Raw genomic sequence first — 25,724 nt, 5'->3', positions numbered from 1 at the left:
CCCATTTTATGAAACAAACGGATCTGACACATTCTGTGTGTGTTGTGTTATAATCCTCAGCCAAGTGCTATGAGCTCCTGAGAGAAAATGTTTTGCAGGCCAGGAAAATTACTCTGATCAAGAGAAGCAGCTTCCAGTGGGTGGACATAAAAGGCAACACTGGGAATACTCTACATGGTCGATAATAATGGCAGCAGAGCAATGTTCAGCATATAATCACCAAAACTGGTTCACTTCTGCCCCAGAGCTGGGTAAGCAAAACGCTCTGTCTGGCCACAGTAATCGGTCCAAGGGTGGGCAGCTGAATCATCCTGTGGGTTTCCCAAAGTGGACCCAAGGGAAGGAAGTCAGCTCCATTTCTGGCAGAGAAGCTTAGGAGTTTTTGGCAGCCATATTCCAACCATGCTGAGGAAGCAAGTCTGCAGCTGAAAAGAGTCAAACAGACATGCAGAGACATCGCTGGCAGCACCAGGTTTCTGATTCTAACTGTCCCAGAGGCTGTCAACCCCGCCCTTCCTGCAGTTATGTAAAAAGAACCTCAGCCTATCAGTAAATTTCCCCTTTTGTCTATAAGGTCAAGTTGAGATTTTACTGCTTGCAACCAGGAGACTCCTAATAAAAACGAAGTGGATCCCAGAAAAGATCTATCAGGATAACAAAATTCGTATAGGTCAGGCGTAAGGTAGATCAATGGAAAGGAATAAAACGAACTAAGATAACAAACTAGAGAGCGTGCTCAGCGTAAAAGTATTCAAATTCAATAATGTGAAAAACACAACTCTCAGACAAACAACAAACAAGTTGTCTACTGTTGATTTTGGCTCTTGGACCTTCTACTTTGTAGCCTTTGAGTACACTAGAAAAAGTCAACCGTTGCCTGGGTCAGTCTCAGCCTCATTTTCTACACATTCATTGAACCACCTGGATTAAGTGAAATCACATTAGCAAAAGCTCCCCAGTACCTTACCTTCCCCTTCAACAATAGTCACTAACACTAAGAATTACTTACCTAAAGTTGGATTCAAATCCTGCTTTGACACTTATTCCTTGAGTGTCTCTGTACCTCAGTTTCCTTACCTATAAACTAGGCATAGTAATAGTCATATAAAATATGAATTAACACATTTAGAATGATGCCACTTGGAGTAAATGTGGTGAAGGCGTTAGCTGCCATTAGTCTCAGCAGTTCGGAAAGCTCCCTCAAGGTTAAGATCTGTGTGTTCTGTTCACTGCAGATTGACTTGTGGCTAGCACCATGTGTGGGACATAACAGGCTTTCGTGCTTAATTTCTGTTCCCTTTGAAAGATACTATAATCCACATAGGTTTTAGAATACAGGATCTGAAAATTATGTCAGCAAATAAGGCTTCCCGAGAAAAGTGAGCACTTTACAGACTCAAAGAACAGTGCCCGAGGAGCACTGTTCCCAAGAAGCTCTGGGATTCAGAAGACAGGGTACTGGACACCGGTAAGAATGAGTTATGGGCTCTGAGCCGCTGTGTCATTTTCCTTCTCTGGGCCCTTAGTGCTATTCATTATGATTATATGATTACTTTCTCAATTTAGAAAAATCTGATAGCCTTCTGAAAGGCTAGCTGAATTTCAAGTTCAATAACAAGTCTCCAAAGCAGACCAGTTCAAGTGGCTGGGAGTCAAAGTAAGCTAGCAGCGGTCAAAGGTGTGAATCTGTGTTAAAAATGTGTATCTATGTTTCTGTGGTATTTGAGTTCAAGTGATGACTTCAGCTGCTACACTCACTCTCTCTACTGTCTTCATTTACAATTCAGAGGGGAAGAGAATGGAAGAAAAAGCCAAAAGCTTTTCTCTTGTGACTTTTGTGAAGGAAGTAGACTTGACTGCATATCTGCTGTCTTTTTTATGGCCAGGAAAGGGAAATTTATCATGTAGGCAAATCTCAAGTGATTTTCAGAAATACAGGATATAAAGTACAATGAGCTGTGAAAAATGCTACATATTTGAATGCACTTGAACTCTGCCACTGGCAATTTGCATACTGTCCCAAATGAGAGGTCAATGCTGACTCAGACAGTCTCTCCTGTTCCTTACAGGAAATTCCTAGACTTTATCGCTATAGATGCAGTTTTCATACTGGATCTGAAACAGAAAATACGATTCACACAGTGATATCTGCTCCTACAGCCAAACCAGAACTCCTGTAGTTCTTGATGGAGTGCAAACTGGGGATAATAATAGATGTTAAGCACACAGTTCAGAAGCTTGTTTTAAAAATGAGCAGGATACACACTTGAGAATTCCAGCTTGGGAGATCTAACAAGAAGCCTATAATCATTAGAAATGCATTTTTCCCCTAGAGTATGAAATTGAGAACCAGCAAATAATTTTATTCATTAAAAAGGCAACACGGTAGAAGTATGGAACATGTTTCTAGAGTTTAACAGGCAGACTCAGGCTATATAAGTACACCTGAAACCACGTACTGCCACCACAGACTTTCTTGAACTCATCTTGTTTCCTAGGCCAATTCTTTGGTCCCAGTTGTTGATCTACCAACTTTACGCATACTTTGTCCCAAATGTTGCAGAATAACCTAATGCTAAATTCTGTGATGCTTACTCCTTCTACTACTTCTGACTCAAAGAAAGTTCCAGGCAGCAGGAAGAGGGATTTGGCTTCCTTATACAGGTAAGAAACACGGACATGAAGGCAAATTAATTCTCTATGGGGGAAAATGTTGGCCAATGAGGAATACGAGTCCAGAGAGAACCAGAAGAAACTCCCTGTCAACAACCTCCTGGTTGGGACTATTTGAGATGTTGTAGTTCCATACTTCTTCTATGAAAATATCCAGCAAGACAAAGCAAAAACTCATCCTTGTTACAAAGCTGCGGCTGCCTCAGTAATGCACCCTGTATGTCTGTTCTGTCTTATCTTATAGAAGTCAGAACCTGAAGCAAAAACTACCCACCTATGTTTTATTGGTGATGCAGTCCCTCAGACCTCAGCTCCCAAAGGGATGCAATTACCAATAAAAATCGGGTACACAACCTTTTACTTCAGTCTATTTTCTATGTAATATTGTCTAAGACAATATGGCTGGCTGGATAATGTTTAATAACAATTTCAGTCCTAATCCAAATCTCAAAGGGTGTAGGAGTTTGGTCAGCTCCCACTGGAGGGAGCATGGAAAGCCATACAGAAATATTCTTCACCAGAGAAGCCTGGGTTAGGGAATTCAGAAATTAATCCAGTAGGGAGAGTTGTATGCCCAACACTCTTTACTCAAGGCTGCCTGAGTAGTGCTGGAAGGAGATTTGGAATTGCGTTTATAGGCACCCCTGTTTAAGACTAGGAAGGCTTCTGAAAGGCAAAGGAAAGAAAAACCTGGTAATACAAAAAATGAAGCTGGGAAAATCAAGACGCAAAAGAGGCAAATGATTCAGAACTCATCTAAGAGAGGTAATCCTGGCTTGGAAAAAGGAGACTAGAATAAACTGCTTTATTAATGTCACACCAGCTTTACATTCTTACAAATATACCAATCTGATCATGGTGTATTTCCTCTTTTCATATTATTGAATTTGATTTACTAATGTTTTGCTTAGGGTTTTTGCATCGGTGATTGGCATGTATTTTGTCTTTCTTATAATATCCTTGTCACATATTGGATTCAAGATTATTCTGAGTCCATAAAATAATTCAAGTAGTTTTTCTATTTACAAAGAGAGTTTATGCATGTTTATAAAAGTTCACATGTGAAACTACCCAGACCTGGTTATTTTCTTTTGGGTAATGGTTTTACTGTCTTACTCAATTTCTTAAATAGGTATAGAACTATTCAAATTTTCTATTTTTTCCCATGCCAAATTTGGAAATTTACATTTTTAAGAAATGTGTTCATTCATCTAAATGTTTAATTTATTAGAATAAAGTTGTTCATTGTACTCTCTCCTTATCATTTTATACCTGGAGAATATGTAGTGATGTCACATTTAAAAATTCTTGATTTGGCAATTTCCTTGATCAGTTTCTTTTTTTTCAATTTTTCAGTCTTTTTAAAGAACTAAGTTTGCTTTTATTGTCCTCAATTGTTCATTTGTTTTCTATTTCATTGCTTGTGAATCTGGTTTTTATTATTTATTTTCTTCTCTTTTGTTTTGGCTTGATTTTCAGATATTTTTCCAGCTTCTTTAGAAGGATTCTCAATTATGTTTTTATGTTTATTTTTTAAATTTTTATTGGGGAATATTGGGGAACAGTGTGTTTTTCCAGGACCCATCAGCTCCAAGTCAAGTTGTTGTTTTCAATCTAGCTGTAGAAGGCACAGCTCCCTGGCCCATGTGGGAATCGAACCGGTGACCTGGGTGTTATGAGCACTGCACTCTAACCAACTGAACCAACCAGCCACCCACTGGCAGCTCAGTTTCAAGTCAAGCCGTTGGTTTCACTCTAGTTGTGGAGGGTGCAGCTCACTGGACCATGTGGGAATCAAACTGGCAACCTTGGTGTTATGAGCACTGTGCTCTAACCAACTGAGCCAACCGGCCACCCAGATTCTTCGATTATTAATGCTTAGGCTTTCTTCTTTTTACTCAATATGCATTTCAGGTTGCAAGTTTCACTTAGCATTGCTTTAGCTTCATTCTACAAGTTTCTGTTTGTTTTATGTTCATTTTCATTTAGCTCAAAATATTACCTTATTTCCTTGACAATTTGTTCAATGGGCTATTTAGAAGTGTGTTATTTAATTGCTAAACAGAGACTTCCTTTTTGTTGTTATTTACTACTAGATTAATTCCATTATGGTCAGATAAATGTTCTGTATGATATTTAAACCTTGGGCTTTATGGTCAAATACATAGTCTTATTTGTTAAATAAGTGTTTCATGTACTGTTTGGGGAAAAATGTTATTAGTGGGCAGAATGTTTTATATGTCAGTTAGTCGTTTTTGTTAATGGTGTTGTGCAAATATTTTATATGCTTCCGGATTTGTTTGTTGCGCACCTTTACGAATTACTGAAATAGGTATGGCAAAATATCCTACTATGATTGTGAATTTATATTTTTTTCATATAGTTCTGTCAATATTTGCTTTTATATTTTAAAGCTCTATTGTGGGTACACAAAGATATAATATTGTAATATCTTCCCAGTTTGTTCAAGTTTTTATCATTATGAAATGTTACCTTTATTTCTAGTGATGTTTCTTACTTTAAAGTATTGTACGATTTTAGTAAAGCTACACATTCTTTCCTTTGGTTACTATAGCATGGCATATCCTTTTGTTTCCTCTTATTTTCAACCTTTCTTACATTTAAGATATATTTATTGTATTCAGAAAATAGGTCTATTTTCATCCAGACTGAAAGTCTTCATCTCTTAATGTTATCACTGGTATGTTTGGATCTAGATTGATCAGCTTTTTCTTCTTTTACATTTTTCCCTTTTGTTCTTGCTTCCTTTTTCTTCCTAGTTGACTTATGAATTAATCAAATGCATTTTTAAAATATTTCTATTTTCCCTTATATAAACTTAACTACAGATTGTGTTATTATTTTGGGAGGAGGAGGTATGAATTTCCTGGGGGTTATACAATGGATCCTTAATTTCTTGAGTCTACCTTAAATTAATACTGTGTTTCCCCAAAAATAAGATCTAGCTGGACAATCAGCTCTAGTGCATCTTTTGGAACAAAAATTAATATAAAACCTGGTCTTGTATTATATTATATAAGACCTGGGTCTTATATAATTAATTATTATAATTTTTATATTATATTAATTTTTATTAATTTTTGTTCCAAAAGATGCATTGGAGCTGATGGTCCGGTTGGGTCTTATTTTTGGAAAAACACATTACTTTTTTTGGGTAGTACAAATGGGTACATAAATTATGGTATATGCAAATTACGGCTACATACAACAATTTGCATGAATTTCAAAATCATAATATTCAGCTAAAGAAGATATATCTACAAGAGCACATGCCTTAGAATTCTATTTCTATAAAGTACTATATCCAAAAAACTAATTTATGGTAATATACTTCCGGATAGTGGTTTCTTTTGGGGAAGGCGGTAGAAAGGGAGCACGAGGGGATTTCTTGGGTGTTGGCTATTTGCTACACTTTCTTCTGTATGTTGGTTGCATGGTTGTACCATATCCAATGAAAATTTATTGAGGTATACACTTCTGTACTCTTCTATAGACATACTGATATATATTATATACACTAATCTTTACTAGATATAAAATAAAAATCTAGTTTTAACACCACCTCCTCTGGGTAACTTCTGTTAAGTTGTCCAGATAGGGCAAATCATTCCCTCTGTGCTCACAGCCCATTGCTCACTCATGTGCCTTTTTGAGCACTCATGTAGGTATAGTGAAATGTGCCAGTTTACTTAGCAGATTCATAATTAATGATTCATTTTTCAAGCAGGGTTCTCTGAAAGGCAAGAGCATGGGTCCCTAATGATCATAGTATTCCACCTAGTACTCAACCTTGATTTCAGGGGAAAAAATGTGAGTAATGTTCTCTTCAGCTCTGACTTAGGCTTGCGGTGGTGATCCTAGAAACAGGGATTGGCACAACAGCCTATGAGGGACATGTGCTCTCTTTCTATAAGAAGTGGCATCTAGTTCCTCAAATCTGTCTGCTTTTTTCTCAGTCCTAGAATCCTGCCATAATTCTCCTTTTTTCAAAACTTCATTCTTTATTAACTTACCAAGTAATCAAGATGTGTGATTAAGACAGATTTCTTCCTGAAGAAAGATTCTGCCAATGTTCAACTAGTATTGATCTTCCAAAATACTGGCTCCTTGATTTGCAACTCAAAGTAGGAGTTTTCCCTCTTTAAACTCACAGGCAGATTATTTCTACCCTTCTTGTTTAAAGAGTTGTGATAAATTCTGCACGTGAATCCAAGTTACTGTACAACCTTTAGACTAATGAGGGCATCCTCTGCTGAAATACTGTGTACCAGTGTGTGACCCTGTATAGCCCTTTATGTTAGTAGCAGCATTTTTGTGCTTCTTCAATAGTTTTCATTAGAACGTATTTTAAACTATTTTTCCAAACTTCGATGCCAGCACTTTAAAAACACCTTAGGACTAATTTTTAAGCAGTCAAATTGATAAATTAAACCAGAAATCACAGGGCATATTATTCTTTCCAAATTTCACACTGAATTTTTCCGACAAATCTGTTTTTTTCTCATGGTTTTCTTCTTTTTTTTAATTAGTGACAGTATCAAGCTTCTACTTATCCAGGTTTAAAACCACAATCAGCTTTCAGTAATCCCTCTCCTTGCCTGCTTTCATCTCATCATTTGCAAAGTACTCATGAGTCTATGGATACCACATGAAGCAAAGTAGATTTTTCTCAGACTTTGGGATGTCACAGACCAGAAAATGTTCAAAAGACCTTTGGGAATATAGAGTTACCTTTTTTTTTTTGGCCAAGTAATTGAGACCAAAGAAATATGAGGTTGGAGCATATGAATTTGCCATGTTGTAGGTCAAGAAATGGTCAAATATCAGTGATTTTAGAGGGTTCAACCTACAAAGTCCTCTCTGCGCAACGACTACCACGTATTATTACCATAACGTCATCTAGGAAGAGCCGTTTCAACACTAAAAATTCAGGTAGGGCACAGTCCTAATGGGCGGTCCTTTAAACTGAACTGTCTTTGTGGTTATGATTTTTCACATTTCCCACAGATCAATGAAAACTGTTATGGATCCACAAGGGTCTAATGAATAACTTTTTAGTATTATCTGAATAGAGGAGAAACTCGGATTTTGAAGTCTGACAGTGTTTTTTCTACTTATAGGTAATGTGTTCTATGACAAATTAGACTTCTCTAAACTGCAGGTTCTCTATGGGCTGATGCCAGTTGTCTCTCTGAGAGGCAATATGGCATGATCAGGCATGTAAGTCAAACATATAAGGCTTCAAATCCTTATTGTGGCACTTACTGCCCCTAAGCCTGTTGTGGGCAAGTGAATTAACTTCTGGATTACTCAGGCCCCTCATCTGCAAAATGGGGATAATAACGCTTATGATGGGGAGGATGGAGATAATATGCTCTTTTCAGTTCCTAACAAATAATAAGCGCTCAATAAATGCTGGATAATTTATTACTATTACTGCTACTACTACTACTATTTTTTACCAGGATAAATGAGGTGATATTTTAAAGTGCAGTATTATTTAATAATTAGCCATTAAATAATATTGCAAACTGTTTTCCAAACTGGCTGTACCACTTTACATTCCTACCAGCAAGGGATGAAAGCTCTAATTTCTCCACATAATTGTCAGCACTTGCTATTGTCTGTCTTGTTGATTATCGCCATCCTAGCAGGTGTGAAGTAGTATTTCATTATGGTTTTGGTGTGCATTTCTCTAATGGTTAATGAGGTCAAGCATCTTTTCATGTGCTTATTGGCCATTTGTATCCCTTTGGGAAAATGCCTATTGAGATCTTTACCCAATTTTTAGTTCAGTTGTCCTTACTTACTATTAGCATCTATAACAGCAGGGAAAAGACAAGAACAAAAGAAACATAAACTGGCTCTGCATCAAAGCAGAAAATTATGGAATCACAGTATTAAAGACCCAGGAAGTAACAAGAATAGAGGTCAACTACTTCTAAAAAGAAAACAGTACTATGTCTTCTTTTCCTTCTCTTGCTCCTTCCTTCCCACCTAACTACTGAGCTTCTCCAGACAACAAGCTGACATGAACACTTGTCCTGGAACATCTCGAGCCCTTTAAGAAGCCCTGATAGTTTTATTCATCACTGAATCCCTGCACAGAGCATTGTCTGACATGCAAGAGATACTCAATTGATATTTGTTGTTTGACCAACAGATCACACAGTGATCTATCTGATATTTCAAGAAAAGCTGTCTATGTGAACCACACAGTGAAGAGGAGATGGGCTTTAGAGGCAGTGACCTGGCTTTGAGTCCCAGCCACACCACCTACCAGCTGTGGGACCTTAGGAACAGACTTGCCATCTCTTAGCCCCAGTACCTTATTAGTGAAGTAGGACTAATAATATGTACATCACTGGGTGAAATAAGATAACCAGTATGAAACTGCGTGGCACAGGTGAGTTTCTCAAAAAATTTTAGTTTCCTTCATTCTATGAAACATCTTTTTAGATCTCTGTATCACTTTACTTACCAATGTAAATGGTAACTTTCAGTATCTTTATCTGATTCTATGCCATAATGTTCTATGTTGGAGTTCAAGATTTAGACAAAAGGGAATGAAAATCACAAAGTTCAGATCCCAGTGTAATTTTCTTGTTTTCCTTTGATGACTTCGGTTGTGTTCTATGTCTGTATCTGACAGGCAGTAGTGCATAGTGAGTAGTTTAGAGGACAGCCTCCAACTCGGAGCTAGGCTTCACTGGGTCATTATTTGGGCAATTTACTTAAGGTTTCAGTGCCTCAGTTTCCTCACGTCTTAAATGGAGATAATATTAGTACTAACCTCATAGGATTGTTATGTAAAGAGCTTAGAATGATGCCGGGCTCAGAGGTATTCAATAAGGGCTGTCTATTTGGGGGTCGAAAAATTCACTTCAGTTTTCCAAGTTACACCTTAATGGCTCACCCAGAACAGCTAATCCTTATATGGCTAACCCTTAATGCTTTAATCAGCATAACAACATCCTCCTTATTGACAACCACAGCTCACACAGTGATTCCAGTGCACTCGAGCATTGAGCATCGTTCCAGATAGTGCTTCATAGTTATTAACTCCTTTAATTCTCACAACAACCCTTTGTTCCTTCCCCTCGTTTTAGAGATGCAAAAACTAAGGCACAGAGAGATTATTTGCCTAAGGTTATATTGCTAGTAAATGGTAGAACCAGGATTTGAATCCAGGTAGTCTGACTCCAATGTTTGCACTCTTAATAATTTAGTTATACTGCTTCAAAAGAGTATATTACATGACAAACATATAGCTTTATGCCCAAAAGATTAAAATAATTATTTTAGGGACTCACAATCTTCTATGTCAAAATACTAAGGGGTCAAAGACCCTTCTGGATGAGTCCTAGTTCTTCCAATTTCTAGTTTTATGATCTTAAGAGAAAGATTAAGGGCTCATCTATCATGTTTCCCCTAAAATAAGACCGGGTCTTATACCGTATTTCCCCGAAAATAAGATCGAGTCATATCAATTTTTGCTCCAAAAGACGCATTAGGGTGTATTTTCAGGGGATGTCTTATTTTTTCATGGACAACAATCTACATTTATTCAAACACAGTCATGTCATCTTCTTCTGGAACATCGTCATAACGTACTAAATGCGTCCGTCTGGCTGATGATCTTAACAAGTGCATTTTCGGGGTAGGTCTTATTTTTGGGAAAACACTGTGTAAGTCTGGGATAAATAATTCCTGCCCTCCTTTTTACACAGTTTTATTTTGGGGATAAAATTGAATAAGATCATGAACAAACAAAATATAATTGTAGAAAAAATTTAGATATTAAAAATATTAAGCTAATGAAATAATAGATGAGACTTTGTTTTGCATATTTTAAAGCTCTGCGCAAATAGTTTTTCCAATGTTCCTTTCAAAAGGCTTAAAAAGTAGTCTTAGTAGGCTGTCACCTAGACTTCTGAAATAGATTCCAGACACTCCCCTGCTTCCAGTCTCTCACAATTGAAATCTACGCTTCACAAAATTATTTGATCAGTTGCCTAAAAATAACTTATTCTTCCTTTAAAAATATTTTAGAGAAATCTAGTATCTCCTCACGTTATTATAAATAAAGTTATTATTCCTTGGCTGTGAATCTGGGGACTACTGCGATATGGACCAATGCCAACCATAACTGAATAGTGAACGAGCACTGGAATATGTGTGGACCCACAGCTTAGTCTTAGCTCTGAAAACAGGTAACGTTGGAGAAGTAATTTAATAGCTCTTTGGAGTAGTTTCTTCCAGGTAGCACCTTGTGTAAACATGTATCCATCTAGCTATAGAAACATTTATTGAACACCGGAGCACAAAAAGACGAATAAATTAATCTATAATTCATAGCATACAGTCCTTTCAGTTGTGCGATTCTAATACTCAAATTCCATTGCCCATTGTTGCTCTACAAAAAGCCCAATCCTCACTCACTACTCCCCTAACCCACACTATTTGATATAAGTTAACAGTATTTGTAAATGAAGAAGCTTTGAGTGTGAAATTTTTTGATGTTACTCATTCCCCTTTAGTGCAAATATACAGTTTATCTTCTGGAAAGGGCACGGAGTAACCTTGGAATATCTTATTCAAGAACAATGATCATAATCTGTTAGTCCTAGTATTCTTGATGCCATGATTCTCAGGTCTCAGGTAAGGTTTGTCCAAGAGTAGCCCATTATAATGTCCACTCTTGCTGAAACGTCCTTTCCCTGGTAAATGTTCCATTTATGCCAACCTCAGCAGTCAATTGCCTTCTTATCTTTAGAGGTTCACCTTAAAGGCCATGATTTTAAGACACCTTCCCTAATCCCTGAATGAGATGGTTTTCCTTCCACTTTTGAATTTCCGTAACATTTTGTTATTTCTCTCTAATACATTTCTGCGTGGTATGATTTTCCAGATACAAACTCTATTATCCTCACTGATGCTGGACAGTAAACTGCTTAAGAGCAAGGCCTGTGTTTTTCTCCAGTCACTGTCGCCGGGGCCAGCACAGCACCTGACGAAATATATGCCCCCACAGAAAGCAAGCAAGCAACTTTTAGAGGATTAGAGCTCAATCTTTGCAACTATCTTGACATAAATGAAAGTAAAAAGAGTCAAGGCCCATACAGAGCATGTGCTATCCTCTGACATGGTACATCCAGCAATCATCGTATGAAGGTGTAGCAAGGGAGGGGAGTTTGCACCAATCTTACAATAGAAACAATTAAATGATGACTAGTGATGAGGAACTGTTAGTAATATGCTAGCCATATGAAATTCTCACCTATGAAAATAGCAATTTCATACGATCCCATCTACTGGGGATCCCTACGCCTACCCTGGAATGAGTCCTCACGAGGGCAGGCATTTTGGTATGTTTTGTTCACTGTTGTATCTATCTCCAGTGCCTGGAACATAGTAACATTCAGCAAGTATTTGTTGAATCAGTGAATGAACTTAGGGAACACGAACTGTTTGCCTTACACTCTACTACGTGGTTTATACTTTATAGCCCATTTGTTTTCTTATAACATTCTTTATTACTGTCATTCTTCAGATGAGAAATTGAGGCTTGGTGAAGTCAAGTAACTTGCCTAAGACCACACTCTTAATCAATACTTTATGCTAGGCCAGTTATATTTATGCTATAAAAATGTCACATTCGGCTATCTTTCCTCAATTGACTAGACTATGCATTGGTTCTACTGGAAATGGTAAGAAAGCAACTGCAGAATACCAAAAGGGTGTAGTGGAGAACATAAGATACAAATCAGTGAGTTTGGGGAAGGCTCTTATTCTGGATGAAATACAGTATGAAACAATATCTAAAGATTACCCTCAGTCCTTCAGCTCTTCTTCAATTGTCTTAACAGTTGGGGCCCCTTCACTGGTGTTGCTTTCTTAAGAACAGGGGGTGAATGATGGATGGCTTTTGCCTACAGCCTATAAGTGAGCCTCCTTGGGATTACCAGAATCTTTCAGCTTACGGACAACAACAATAACAATATCCCAAACCACCCAACAAACCACAAAAAAAAACCACAATGCTGTTGTTTTAAAAGAATTCCTTAATCTATCTATGGAGATACATTGCCAAAAAGAACAAGTTAGTAGTATTTGTAAATGAAGGAGCTTTGAATTTGAAAATTGTTGATGTTACTCATTCCCCTTCAGTGCAAATATGCAGTTTATCTTCTGGAAAGGGAACAGTGTAACCTTGGAATATCTTGTTCAAGAACAATGGTCATAATCTGTTAGTCCCAGTATTACTGAAGCCAGGGTTCTCAGGTCTCACGTAGTGTTTGTCCAGGAGTAGCCCATTATAATGTCCCCTCGTAATGAAATGTCCTTTCCCTTCAGCTTGAAAGAATCAGTTCACTTTCTCGGACATGGAATCTACGCCAATCCCAATATATATTTTCTAAAAATTGAAAGAAGGTAACTGGATGATTTCTCAAACTCCCTAAAGTAAAATGAACAACTCTGTGCTGTCATAACATCAGAGTGACCCTCATAAGTGATTAATTCTTCAAGATCTGTAAAATATTTTGAAACACAAAGGAAAAAAAGTCCATATTTTTTTTTAGAACTTATAGTCTAACCCTGGAAGTGCTAGGCTGCCAAACAAAAAAGGTGGGTTGTGAGCAAAGGCATGGGAGTCATAAGAAATGGGACCAGTCTCCAGGTCCACATACAGTGAGTGGCTTCTGACTAGTCAGTTCATATCCACAACTCTCAGTTCCCTCGAGCGTAAAAGGAAGTTACTGTCACCTACACTGCAAGGGTCAGGAAATGAATGTAGAACCCAGCACAGTGCCTGGTCCACAGTAAAAGTTGAATAAATATTAAATAACAAAAGAGCAGACATTAGGATGTATAAAGAGGGTGGGTTCTCTAAAACTGCTGCCTGTTTCCTCATGTAATAGCCCCTGGGAGGGTTTGAGTATCTTTTCCTATGAATTAATGGAATAAATTTAACATCTCTTTCTGTGCCTCTAGGACTAATTCAGCATAGCCCTAGTCTTAAAGAAACTCAGTATTTAACAAGATTTAAAGGAAAGATGGTGTCTTTCATTTTAGACAGCACAATTCAAGTATGAAGAAAGTGGGAGAATAGCTTCCCGTTTCAGAGATCAAGATTCCGAGAGAAGCGAATACAATAGTTGATCCCTGCCAAGGTGACACAAGATATAAATAATATATCCCTAAAAAGAACAAGGGGTGAAAACCACCCAAGATTCTCACCAGTATGGAGCTGTCACTTCCAGGCAGTTGTTTAATACCGACTCTGAGACTGCCATCTTCCTCACTACTAACAGGTTCGGTGCCACTCTGATCCTAGAAGACATTAAAAAGAAAACAGCAAAGATGTCATTCCTCACTGTACAGATACTCAGTCATAATGGCTTGTTTTATTGTAGTGGATATTGTTTCTTCTCCAGAAGCCATTTCTATTGTCCTTTCCAGTAGAAAGCCATTTTTTTTCCATGTATCTATTCCTGTTGCTCACAGGTATGCATTAGAGATAGCTGATGCCTACTTTCTCTTCCAAGAGAACTGATTGCCTGAAGGTTAATCCCATTCTTTTTGACAAAGATTTTGTCAGGAATGGGTACGGACCAGTTTTGGTCAATGAGACACGAAGAGAGGTTTGCTGGAGACTTCTGGAAAATTTCTTCCTTTATCTTAAAAGAACCACAAGAAGTCCCCATATCTTCCCAAAGAATAAGAAAGCAGGAAGCTCCAAAAGCCATGGACAGCCAGTCCACAACCAAGAGGAAACCAGCCTTGGGATGAAGCTGACATTTGAATGACAGAACAAAGACAGAGATGGAAAGAACTGGTTCTCTGATGGCAAAACTGGGCCACTGGATCAAGCAAACCTGAAGCCCAGCCTTGTCCTTAGAAATATTCTAATGAGAGATAATACATTTACTTATTATTTTACCCAGTTAGAGTTAGCTATTTGTTCCCTCCAGCCAAAACTTCCTGAGATATTTGTTTATCTACTGCCGAAGACTAAACTGTTTGAGATAAGAAGCCACGTTTATCTTTATTTCTGAAACTCAAGCACCTAAGCATCCTGCCTGGCACATGGAAACACTTGACAAATACTGGCTGAACCAATGAATGAATTGAGTACTTGTTTTTTTGATTTTTTTTCGGCAAGACCCTCAAAAATATTTATTTAACATAAATGAGACATCTGGCAATAATAAGCCCCATTAAAATTCCAAAACACATTAGCCATCTCAATTGAATTATGACATTAAATGTTATAGTTAATTAACCAGAAGTTTCTTTACTTTCTAAGGGTACATAAGGGAGAATAGGATAATAAATGGAGTATCTACTAGATTTTTATTTTAAAACATCACTATCCTGGGATTATTACAAATTTGGTTGGGATTGCTTGTAGAGAAAATATTTGTGATTTGAAGACATTCAACCTCACTTATAACTTAAGAAATGCAAATTAAAGCAGATATAGCATTCTTTCATCTATCAAATAGAAAGAGAATAAAAAGAGAGCATTCAGTATTGAAAATGTTGTAGGGAAACAGGAGTTTTTATACACCATTGAAAGAATGTAAAGTAGGGTAGTCTTTTCAGTAAAAGAAAAAGAAAACATATATATAGCAAAATATATGTAAGCATACAGAACAATTTTTTTCATTACTTTCTTTTCAGGAGTAGGATTAGGGATTGGAGAATTTTGCATTAGTTATGTCTATACTGTTTGATTGTAGAAGAATTAGTATGTATTACTGCATGTTTAAAAAATAATAAAGGAAAGCTATGAAAATAGGTCAAAGAAAAAAACAACAATAAAGAATGTAGTATGGACAGTGGAATTGGTCAGAGCTGGATTCGAATCTGAACTTTGCTTCTCAGAATTATATGATTATCTGCAGGTTACTTTCTAAATCTGAGTACTTGTTTTTAAGGTACAGATAAAAATACCACATTAAAAATACCCTATCAGGTTGCTTTGAAGATTAATACATTAATATGTAAAAGGTCTATTAATACAACACTGGGTACATTTTTTCCCCTGGCTTTTTATTGAGGCAGGTTCTTTATCCATGCCCCTGTTTCATGTAGTCTCCATAACAACCCCAGATGAGCATATGGGAAATGAAAGTGTTGTTTAAATAAATCAGAGGAATCTTTACTTTTATATTTCTCAGCAATGTGAGTACAGACGATGAAACTTCCTTGGTTTTACTAAATTGGAGGAGAAAACAGTTGTTTGATGTCTCAACTTGGAAAATTTGAGAAAACTCAGGCAAAGCAGTCTAGGTTGCAAATGGTCTACATATCCTTTAAGATTTGAATAAAAACAAAACAGAATACCATTTACATCTACACCTATTGAATGATCATACAAAGCTATGTCTCAAATGTCACTTATGCAATAAATCCTTTCCTTCCCCTTAGCTGACGATGTCTCTTCTTCCTCTAAACTCACCTAACATTTTACCTGAACTTATGTCACGTATCATTTGCATCTTAATTATGTATGTACAGAACTGATCTCCCTGATGAGACTGAAAGATCCTTGAATGCAACATCTGTGCCTCATTCATTTCCCTTGTCTGATTCATTTTTAAATTCATCCTAAGTCTACCTTGTTTCAAAGTCAATGTTCTTTTTAACTGTACCATGAGCCCCTTCTAAAGCTTTTCTTCTGTTTTTCGTTACCACTTTAGTTTCAGATGGCTCCACAGAAGAGGGTTTGAAGTCAAAATCCAGATGGAGAGGAGAGTCAGGTAAAAGGAAGTTGTAATTGAGAAAGGTTAGCAATAAAGGACTTAGTTTCCTAGGAGAGCTAAAGTTTATAGAAGAGTTTTCATGCTTAAATGAGGCACAGAACAAAACAGTGTAGGTTCTGTTCTGAGAACAGAATGGCTCATATGTGTTAAGGAGCCTTCAAAACACCCTGCTGACCAGGAGCTTAGAAAACAGGAATCAGTCAGAGAGAAGGGAAGGGAAAATAGGTCAGCAAGCATGATTTCCAAAGCACAATTGTATCATGGTGGTGTGAAGACCATCTGGCTGACGGATGGTGGCCCACTGACACCCAAGATGATTCAGCTAATCCTGTTGGCTGTCTGTGCCCTTCCTCTCCTGCTGAGTTTCAAACCACCTGTGCAAAGCTGCCTGTTCAGCCAAGGCTGCTGAAGAAGAATGACCTTTCCCCATGAAGACCACAGTCAACAGATTCCACGGTGAATTATGCTTTATATATGAATGATAGGAAAAGGCAAGGCTGGTGACTGTACATTTAACACAGCCTTTCCAAAAAAAAAAAAAAAAGACTGATGAAAAATGCTATTCAATCCCCACTGAGAAGCCTCTTCCAAACTTTCAGGTGTTCTAAACTCCCTGCCCTGGGCTTGTCCAAAATCTCCTACATAAAGCAATGATAATTTTTATTTTTATACTACTTTGTTCTTTCATACCCATTATTTGTCTATAGTTAAACAGACAGTGAGAACCTTGACAACAGGAATTTATGTTTGTGAGTAGATTATCAATAACAGTTAAATTAGTTAAACTATTATGGTGGATTGGAAAAACACTTCTGAGCAGATAAATGTTCCATAGTGGTGTTCTCTACCCTCTTTCCTCATTTAACATGACAAAAGAGTATATTAGTATATACAACTTTGTCCTTTTAAGAGTTTACTAAGCAAAGTAAATTAAAACAACAACAAAACCCTGCAACTACACCTTGCTGATGTAATCGAAAGTTCTTTAAAACAAACAAACAACAAACTTATATTGGTTTAAATGATTTATTAGTTTCCTTGCAGGCCTAAATTTGCAAATATTTCTTTCTGCAAAATTGTGTTTATTAGATGTGACAAACTGAATTTCTTCTACCCCCAATCATGAGCATTTTTCTAGGCTACTCAGAATTCCAGAAAAGCGGCACACAATTAAAGATAAAATGGAAATTATGCTAATGGGGCTCCCTGGGTAATCAACCTCTTCCCTCTTTATGAGGCCTGTTCCATCTCACTTAGTATTGAAAAACCATGACTTCAGAAAACAAGAAAAAATGAAGGTTCTTGCTTCTATAACGATATTGTAAATGATTCAGGCTGCCTTGTCGTGGAATGGAATAAATACCTTACAACCCAAGTACACTTGAGCCCTCAGTACCTCTTATAAGACTTGTAAGACACCACGTCATAGGCTTCCTAATTGGGTTTCCCTCTTCAAAACGTCTTTGACATTGCTATTAGGGTAATTGGCCTGAAGGAGAGCCCTCATCAGACCATTTCATTGCGCAAAAATGCCTTTAACAGTTCCCAGTGCCTAAGGTATAAAATTCAAATCTTCTGAGATTTAAATTCAAGCCTCTTTCATTTGACCTCAATTTATTTTTTCAACCCCATCTTCAATTACTCCCTTTCACATACCCTTCTACTTCTCCCATTCCACACTCAGATTTTTCTTAGTTCTGTGTTTTAGTTTGTGCTATTCCCATATTTTTATTCAACCATACTCACATTTAAAAATCCAATCTATTGATCAGAAATAGCTGTTATCCTACCAGGTAATACTATTCATCTTCTATGAACTCCTAAAGCTTTATCTTTCAGGGTAACTTGTTTTAGCAATTACGTGCCATATTCCCCCTATAAGACAATAAGTTAATAGAGGGTAGAGACTATGTGCAATTAATCTTTGTACGCTTTACAAAGTAGACACTTGGTAAATAGCAGCAGAATGAATTGAATCAGTAAGAAGTTAAGTATTCAACACTGAAATGAAACATCAAGGATACAATAGAAAAGCCAAAATATGGTCCCTGCCATTCACTTAATAAATAAATACTGGGGGGTGCCAAAAAAATGTATACATATTTTAAGAGATATTAACACTTTGGTCAACGTTGCTCAGGTAGTAGTTCACTATAATCAGAAGTGTGTGGACGCTGATGGTAACCACTCTGAGCACCTCGTGTAATTGCAGAAGTCAAATGTGACTTGTATTCATCTTTTGTTATTGGGATATATTAATCCAGTTTTTGCCTTTCTTAAAATGTGCATACAGGGCCGGCCTGGTGGCTCAGGAGGTTAGAGCTCCATGCTCCTAACTCTGAAGGATGCCGGTTCGATTCCCACATGGGCCAGTGGGCTCTCAACCACAAGGTTGCCAGTTCAATCCCTCAAGTCCCGTAAGGGATGGTGGGCTCTGCCCTCTGCAACTAGAAACGGCAACTAGAAACGGCAGCTGGACCTGGAGCTGAGCTGCACCCTCCACAACTAAGACTGAAAGGACAACAACTTACTTGGAAAAAAGGCCTGGAAGTACACACTGTTCCCCAAAGAGTCCTGTTCCCTCCCTCCCCCCCAGAAAAAAAAGTGCATGCATTTTTTTGGGGCACCCTCTGCATTTATTAAGCAAGTACTATGTGCTAGGCACTGAGGATTGAGTGGTCAAGAAGACAATAAGCCTGGCCCCACAAAAGCATACAGTTTAGTGTGTGGTGCTTACAGTCCTACATTCTTAAAACATCAAAATAATGCGGGAAGTACAAGTAACAGAATCCTTGATAAACCCAGTTAGAAATGGGTCTCTCTTTTTCTATAAATAGGCCCAAGTGACATATACAAAGGATAATTTTTACCTTCTAAATAAATCACGAGTATTATCTAACTATGAAGGGAGTAAATAAAGATTACTGAAGAGAATGGTGTGGAATAAAGCTGGTCATAAGAATAGTATCTCACATCTGAGCACTTATTATATTCCAGGTGCTAGGTTTATTACTCTCTATCCATTATTTTATTCATTTTGAGTCCTAGAAAACTTGGAGGAGGCTTCCAAAAAGCAATTCTTCAAGGAATTAGTGGTTGAGAATTAATAAAGAGGAAGCCGGAAGGTAACCAGGTGGAAGAAACAACAGGAATGGAGACAGAAAGGGTGAAAAGACCAAGATGTGTGTGTGTGGGGAAAAATCAACAGATACATGTAATGTCCAATGCTTTGGTATGCTTTAATGAGAAAAGAAGGCTGATCAGCAGAGGTCGTGTAGGTAAATAGCCTTACTTCCTTGACACGAAGCTTTGGTCTGATAGGCAGGAGGGAGGCCTTAAAGGTATTTGAACAAGAGGACAAAAACAGTAATTATGGTAAGAAAAGAAATCCTGTGTTGTATATGTAACTGTTGAAAATAGAAGATGCTGGAGTCTGGGAGTTCTGCTAGAGGGCTGTCATAATATAAGTATAATCACAATTAATATGAGTTCTTACTGTGTGCCAATAATAACGCTAAAAATTTTATAAATACTATTCAATTTTTCCAACAAAGTCACAGAATTAATTATTATCAAATTCCTTGTAAACGTGAGAAAATGCAAGCTTACAGAGAGCTTAACTGGCTCAAGTTCACTCAGCTAGGAAACGACAAAACAAAGATGAGGACCTAGATCTGTCCGACTTTTAAGCTTATATTCTTAATCACTGTGCTGTACAGGTGCCCAACAATTTACAATGAACAAAAGTAAAGCAGTAGGAATGCTAATAACCCATTATATGTGTATATAGCTGCACAGATTATAAAATGCTTTTACTTACATTTAGTACTTGATCCTCATAATTATCTGTTGACACAAGCAGAGGAGGCTATTAACCTGGCTTTACAGAAATGAGCAGACTTTGAGAGGTAAAATACCTCTACCAAGGTCATATGCCCAACAGGGTATTGGTAGAACTAAAACAATAACCCACATCTTCAGCCTTCTTGTTCAATGTTCTATTAGCATTCCTGTTCACTCTACTAGCACACAACCGCAGGAAACTAGTTTGTTTTCTGCCATATCCTTGGTGTCTAGAACAGTGCCTGACACACAGTAAGAGCTCAATACATAGTTGCTCCATAAAGGAATGAATATAAAATCTCATTAGTATTTAATAAAAGGGCTATCCAATTATACTTAACTATTATTGGCGGGTCCAACTTAATATCTGGCTATGATTTAAATAGTCTAGCTCTCTCAGCAACATATCAGATATAAATGATGCTGAAGTACTTACTAGAAACAGCTGTGGGGGTGGGGAACAGCATAGTGAGAGGGACCACACAGGTGAATGGGACGGGATGAAGTAGTGGTCAGGAGACCAGAGCACACCTACACACGTCATATACCAACCACAGGGGGGCTAATACTCATCATTTGGTGGCAGTTATTGGAGGTCAATAGTCCAGAGAGAAACTAAAAACCCTCTTGATAATATAACTCTTTCTCATGGTGAAACAGAAGCATCACATGGCATATCCCTTTAGAGAAAAGGATTTATTATTTATTATAAATTTAGATGCCTAATGTGACTTAATTATTTTTGAAAATGAATTGCAAATAATAGCACACTCAAATTTGACTTAAATATTGTAACAAAGCTTTTAAAATTTAAGACCGACATTATTTATATTGAACACATATTACTAGTCTTCTTTATTCAAAAATAAAATCAATCTTCTAAATTTTCAGAACCCAGAAAGTTATTTGTATGACACCAAATTATTTTCCTGACTTATTACTGATTCTATTATGTTAAAGTGTAAGTAAAATTTCTGTGGTTAGCACAATTTAAAAATGAAAACAGCACCTAATATTGTATAATATACTTAAAAACTGAGTTATATACTTGAATATTCGAATAGAGTAGTTTACATTTATTGAGCACTTACTTTGTGCCATGAGCTGTACTAAATGCTTTATATATATGTTACTTCCTTTAGTCTTTACAAGTCTATAAAGCTTTGGTGGTCACAACCCCAGGTAAAGATATAGAAACTAATGTTGAATATCACACCTGCCTTTGGGCATATGGGTATGCTATTTAGTCTCTCTAGACCCCAGTCTCTTCTGTAAAGTAGAAATAATAATATTGTCTCTCAGAGTTCTGGATGTAAGTGGGACATGGGACAACACACGTAAGATCGTGTTTGACATAGAAAACACTATACTCAGTCGTCCCCTTATAAGTGCTGCCCTTTCAGCAGGAGGCAGCAGAAACTGCTTGGCTGGGTAGAAACTAGAGAAGATAAGCTGCTGGTATCAGAAGTCACTCCTGACAGAAAGAAAACAAAGGAAACCAAACAGAAACGCCAGGAATAGTCCTTTCAAATTCAGTGTTGACACCAACAGTGTCATTTACCCACTCTAAGACACAAAAGCTGGAGCTCACAGAAGTTTTATAATTTCACGACAGGCCAGTTTTCTTGGTCACTATAAGGGTACTTTCCTTTGGCACTGAGAAAAAAATATGGGCAATAAAAAAATTCAGTTCCAATGGGATGCTATTTTGATGGGAACATTCATAACTAACAATACTATAGAAAAAAAGTATTCTAAAATATTGAACCCCACGCATCCAACAAAAATTTTTACATGACATAATTTTTACATGACATAATTTTTATAAACACAAAAATTTTTACATGACATAATTTTTACATGACATAATTTTTATAAACACAAAAGTATTAGGCATTAAGGACCAACATGTATCAGGCACAAGATACACATAACTATATGATATACATATAACTACAAGATAGATATATATGTCTTACTTAATCTGAATCCTACGAGGTAGGAACTATTGTTATCTCCCCACAGATAAGTAAGGGTAGAAGAGTTTACCATAACTACATAAGGTCACATGTCTAGTGTATGGTTGTACGAGGATTTGAACTGAAGTAGAATGGCTTTGGGGTCCCTCTTTTTCACCACCATGCTAAGTGCCTACCCCAGCTCTGACTTAGAATGAAAACACCTAGTGCTGGCAAAGCTGTGGATATTGGTAAGGAGTAAATACCTATCCCTACAATCTTTTCAGATAGTAATTGGTCAATACAGATGAAAATTTTGAATTTGTATAGCTTTTGTCTCAACAATTGTACGCTGGGAAAGTCTATGCTATAGAAATAAAAGCACTAGCACCAAATGACTGATGCATGCATGCCCCCCGCGGATGCTTATTTTGGTATTTTTTACTGGTAAAACATTGGAAGATCATCTGAGCACCTGTCAACGGGGGAAACATTATAATAGAGCATATTAATATATGACCATTATATTAAGCAAAAAAACAAGCTTTCTCCTTTTAATGTATAGAATGTGTTTCAGACGGATAGATAATATATACCTCAAATTTAACCTCTTAATTTTTGCCTCCCTATTAAAGAATAGTATTCTTCAACAGACCATAGTAAATAGCACCACTAATCCGAACAATCTAGGGTTATCCCTGATTCTCTAGTTCCTCTCAGCCCCCACATTTAATCAATCAAGCCTGATTTAACATCCAAAACATAAAGAGTCAGCTCACTTTTCTTAGCTTCCAATACCACAAGAAATCTCATCCAGCCACAAATAGGTCCCACCTGGGCTCCTGCCTTCCAGCCTAATACTTTTAGCTTCCTGTCGTCCATTTTCTACCTAGTACACTATACATAAGGTCACTTCACTCCCCTGTTATAAACCTTCTAGTGGCTTCTACTGCACATAGAATAAAACCCAAATTTCTTACTCTGACTCACAAAGCTCCTCTCTCCCTCTCATCACACTCCACTGCTCTCTGGGCTCCCAATATGCTCCCAGCCACATTCCCCAAACACTTCCATCTCATTCTCACTTGAGTACTATTTTTGTCCCCTCTGCAGGCAAAGCTCTTCCCACTTATTTTTGCATGTCTGGCTCCTCATCATTTTGATCTTGTTTAAATTTCACCTTGTTCAAGAGGCCTTCCCTATGAGCAAACAAAGTGGGCACAAGCCACGTTCCTTATTTTAATTACCTGCAAGGCACTGATCACCACTGATAATTCTCTTAGTTTATTTATTTGTTAGTTAATTTTGTCATTAGGATGTAAACTGAACCATGGCAGAGAGCCTTATATGTTTTATTCACATCTATATCTCTAGTACCAAAAATAGTGCCTGACACATAATATGCACTCATTGAACACTTCTTGAATGAAAAGAATGTGTATTATAAAATCAGATATTTCTTAAGAGAAACACTATTCATATGTAGCTGTCTATTTTTGTTGTAGAAGCAAAGGAAAAAGTGCGGAGAGATACTAAACAGTAAATATTAACTTCCTGGGGGAGAAGGGGAAAGGAAAATCAACTTTGTCTTCTAATAAATAAGCATTGTTTGATTAGTTATAATAAGTATGTATTTCTTTTTGAAATTAAAAAAAATTCAATAAATAAAAAATGTAAAGATGTAATATTCCCTCAGGTAGGGAGACTATCTATCTATCTATCTATCTATCTATCTATCTATCTTTCTATATCTCTAGAGCAGATCAATATGATAGCACTCTAGTTGTATTAGCAATTTTCCTGTCAATAGATGAAAGTAATTATTTAAAGATACCTGTAATCATAAGTCTTAAAGTGTTTTGAAACCATACAGAAAGAGGTACGATTCAGTCATTAAAAAAGGGAATTGTCTAATAAATTCCAAAATGCCCAATTAGGACAAATTGTCTGTCTAGAAAAAAACCTTCAAGAACTTTGAGACCTTCTCTGTCTGCCATAGTCCCTCCTCCTGAGAAAATGTGAGCCTGCGCCAAGTTTGGCTCTACCCCCTCCTTGGTGAGGAGCGCCTCTCAGCAGCTGAGCCCATCACTCTCCGCAGCGGTGCTGAGACCAGAGACAGTGACAGAGAGAGGAGAGCCTCGGCAGCTTGGCAGCCCCACATACCCTGACCTCACTTATTTCTAGCCACAGCTTCCAAACCAGCGCCATTTCAAGGGACATGGACACAGCAGACAAGTTCATTGTGGCTGGGGCTGCCACAGTAGGGCTGGCTGGCTGGCTCTGGGGCTGGAACTGGGACTATGTTTGGGAGCCTCCTCATTGGTTATGCCAGGAGCCCTTCTTTGAAGCAACAGCTCTTCTACACTATTCTGGGCTTTGCCCTCTCAGAGGCCACAGGGCTCTTTTGCCTGATGGTGGCCTTTCTCATCCTCTTCACCACGCGAAGAAGCCAGCTCCACCTCCCATAGTTCTTTATCCTGTGGCTTGTCTGCCCTGCATGTTCCTTTTCCTATACCTCCCCAGGCAGCCTGGGGTCAGTGGTTGGACCAGGGTTTGACAGATGGAAGACAAATAAATACTGTATTAATAAGGAAAAATACCCCAAAACTTTGAGGAAGGTAATACTCATATGGTTAAGTTCTAATGTGTTTGTTTAACATTGTTTTATATTACTTCATAATCATACCTCAAATACTTCTATTTTAACTAGGGAATGCCCTACTTAATACATTCTATGAGTGTGGAATACAGCAGACTGAAAATCAAAACTGTCAGATTTGGAAAACATGATCACAACAAATCCATCGAATATATTCACTAGAACTAATTAGGAACCATCTTACCTCAATAAAAGACGGAGAACTTGATGGTAATGGAAAGGGAGTAACGGCCATCTGATGGACTGCGTCTTCATTTCTGTGGATATTAAAATAGGCAGAATCAGTACACATTAAATGCTAAGTTCCTGGCTCACATTATAATCATTACTTCAGTTGAAAATGCATGCACAGCACTATAGGATAAAAAAAATATATAAAGATATACCAGTTTCAAGCATGCAAAACCATTAGGCACAAAAAGAGATGTATTACTCCAGGGAAACTAAGATACAATTATTAGTGACAAAGAATAATGATGCTAGGAGTTGGCCAAATCCTGCTTAGTAAGTCAGGTGCTGCAGAGGATAATTTTGGAAAGGCATCAACTCTTTCAACACTGAGGAATATACATTTTTCAAATGGGTGTGTGTAACCTCTAGGCCTCACTAATGTCTAGAGCATTTTGTTCTTTGAACTGGAAAGGTTCCCAGCCTCCTCACTTGGCTTCTAATTTTGTTCTGCCAAAGGAAGGATGACGGGATGTATACGCCAGTCCTCACGGGGGTGGACCCCGGAAGGGGGAGTGATGAATGGGGAAAGCAGAGATCCAGACAGACAATGCTTTGTGGGTTAACCTA

General features: G+C 37.5%; 1 protein-coding gene and 1 pseudogene across 8 annotated transcripts in view; one reads left to right on the top strand and one right to left on the bottom strand.

Annotated features, from left to right (window-relative positions):
* PATJ (PATJ crumbs cell polarity complex component) overlaps window positions 1–25,724 on the bottom strand; it is a 301,329-nt gene that overhangs the window by 68,443 nt on the left and 207,162 nt on the right. For 6 of the 8 annotated variants that reach the window (XM_019731220.3, XM_074334813.2, XM_074334815.2 and 3 more), the window contains 2 exons: window positions 25,111–25,183; window positions 13,936–14,028 (listed from right to left, as the gene is read on the bottom strand). In XM_019731220.3, coding sequence (XP_019586779.3) covers window positions 13,936–14,028; window positions 25,111–25,183 — 166 coding nt within the window. The remainder of the gene's footprint in view (window positions 1–13,935; window positions 14,029–25,110; window positions 25,184–25,724) is intronic. The other 2 variants (XM_074334817.2, XM_074334818.2) reach the window with 1 other exon arrangement.
* LOC109446966 (ATP synthase F(0) complex subunit C2, mitochondrial pseudogene) lies at window positions 24,284–24,735 on the top strand (annotated as a pseudogene).

The sequence above is a fragment of the Rhinolophus sinicus genome, chromosome 14 (assembly GCF_057876585.1).
Source record: "Rhinolophus sinicus isolate RSI-liver-muscle chromosome 14, RSI-T2T, whole genome shotgun sequence".
Taxonomy (NCBI): Eukaryota; Metazoa; Chordata; class Mammalia; order Chiroptera; family Rhinolophidae; genus Rhinolophus; species Rhinolophus sinicus.
Note: the sequence above shows the minus strand (reverse complement) of the source record. Positions and strands in the feature narration are given on the sequence as shown.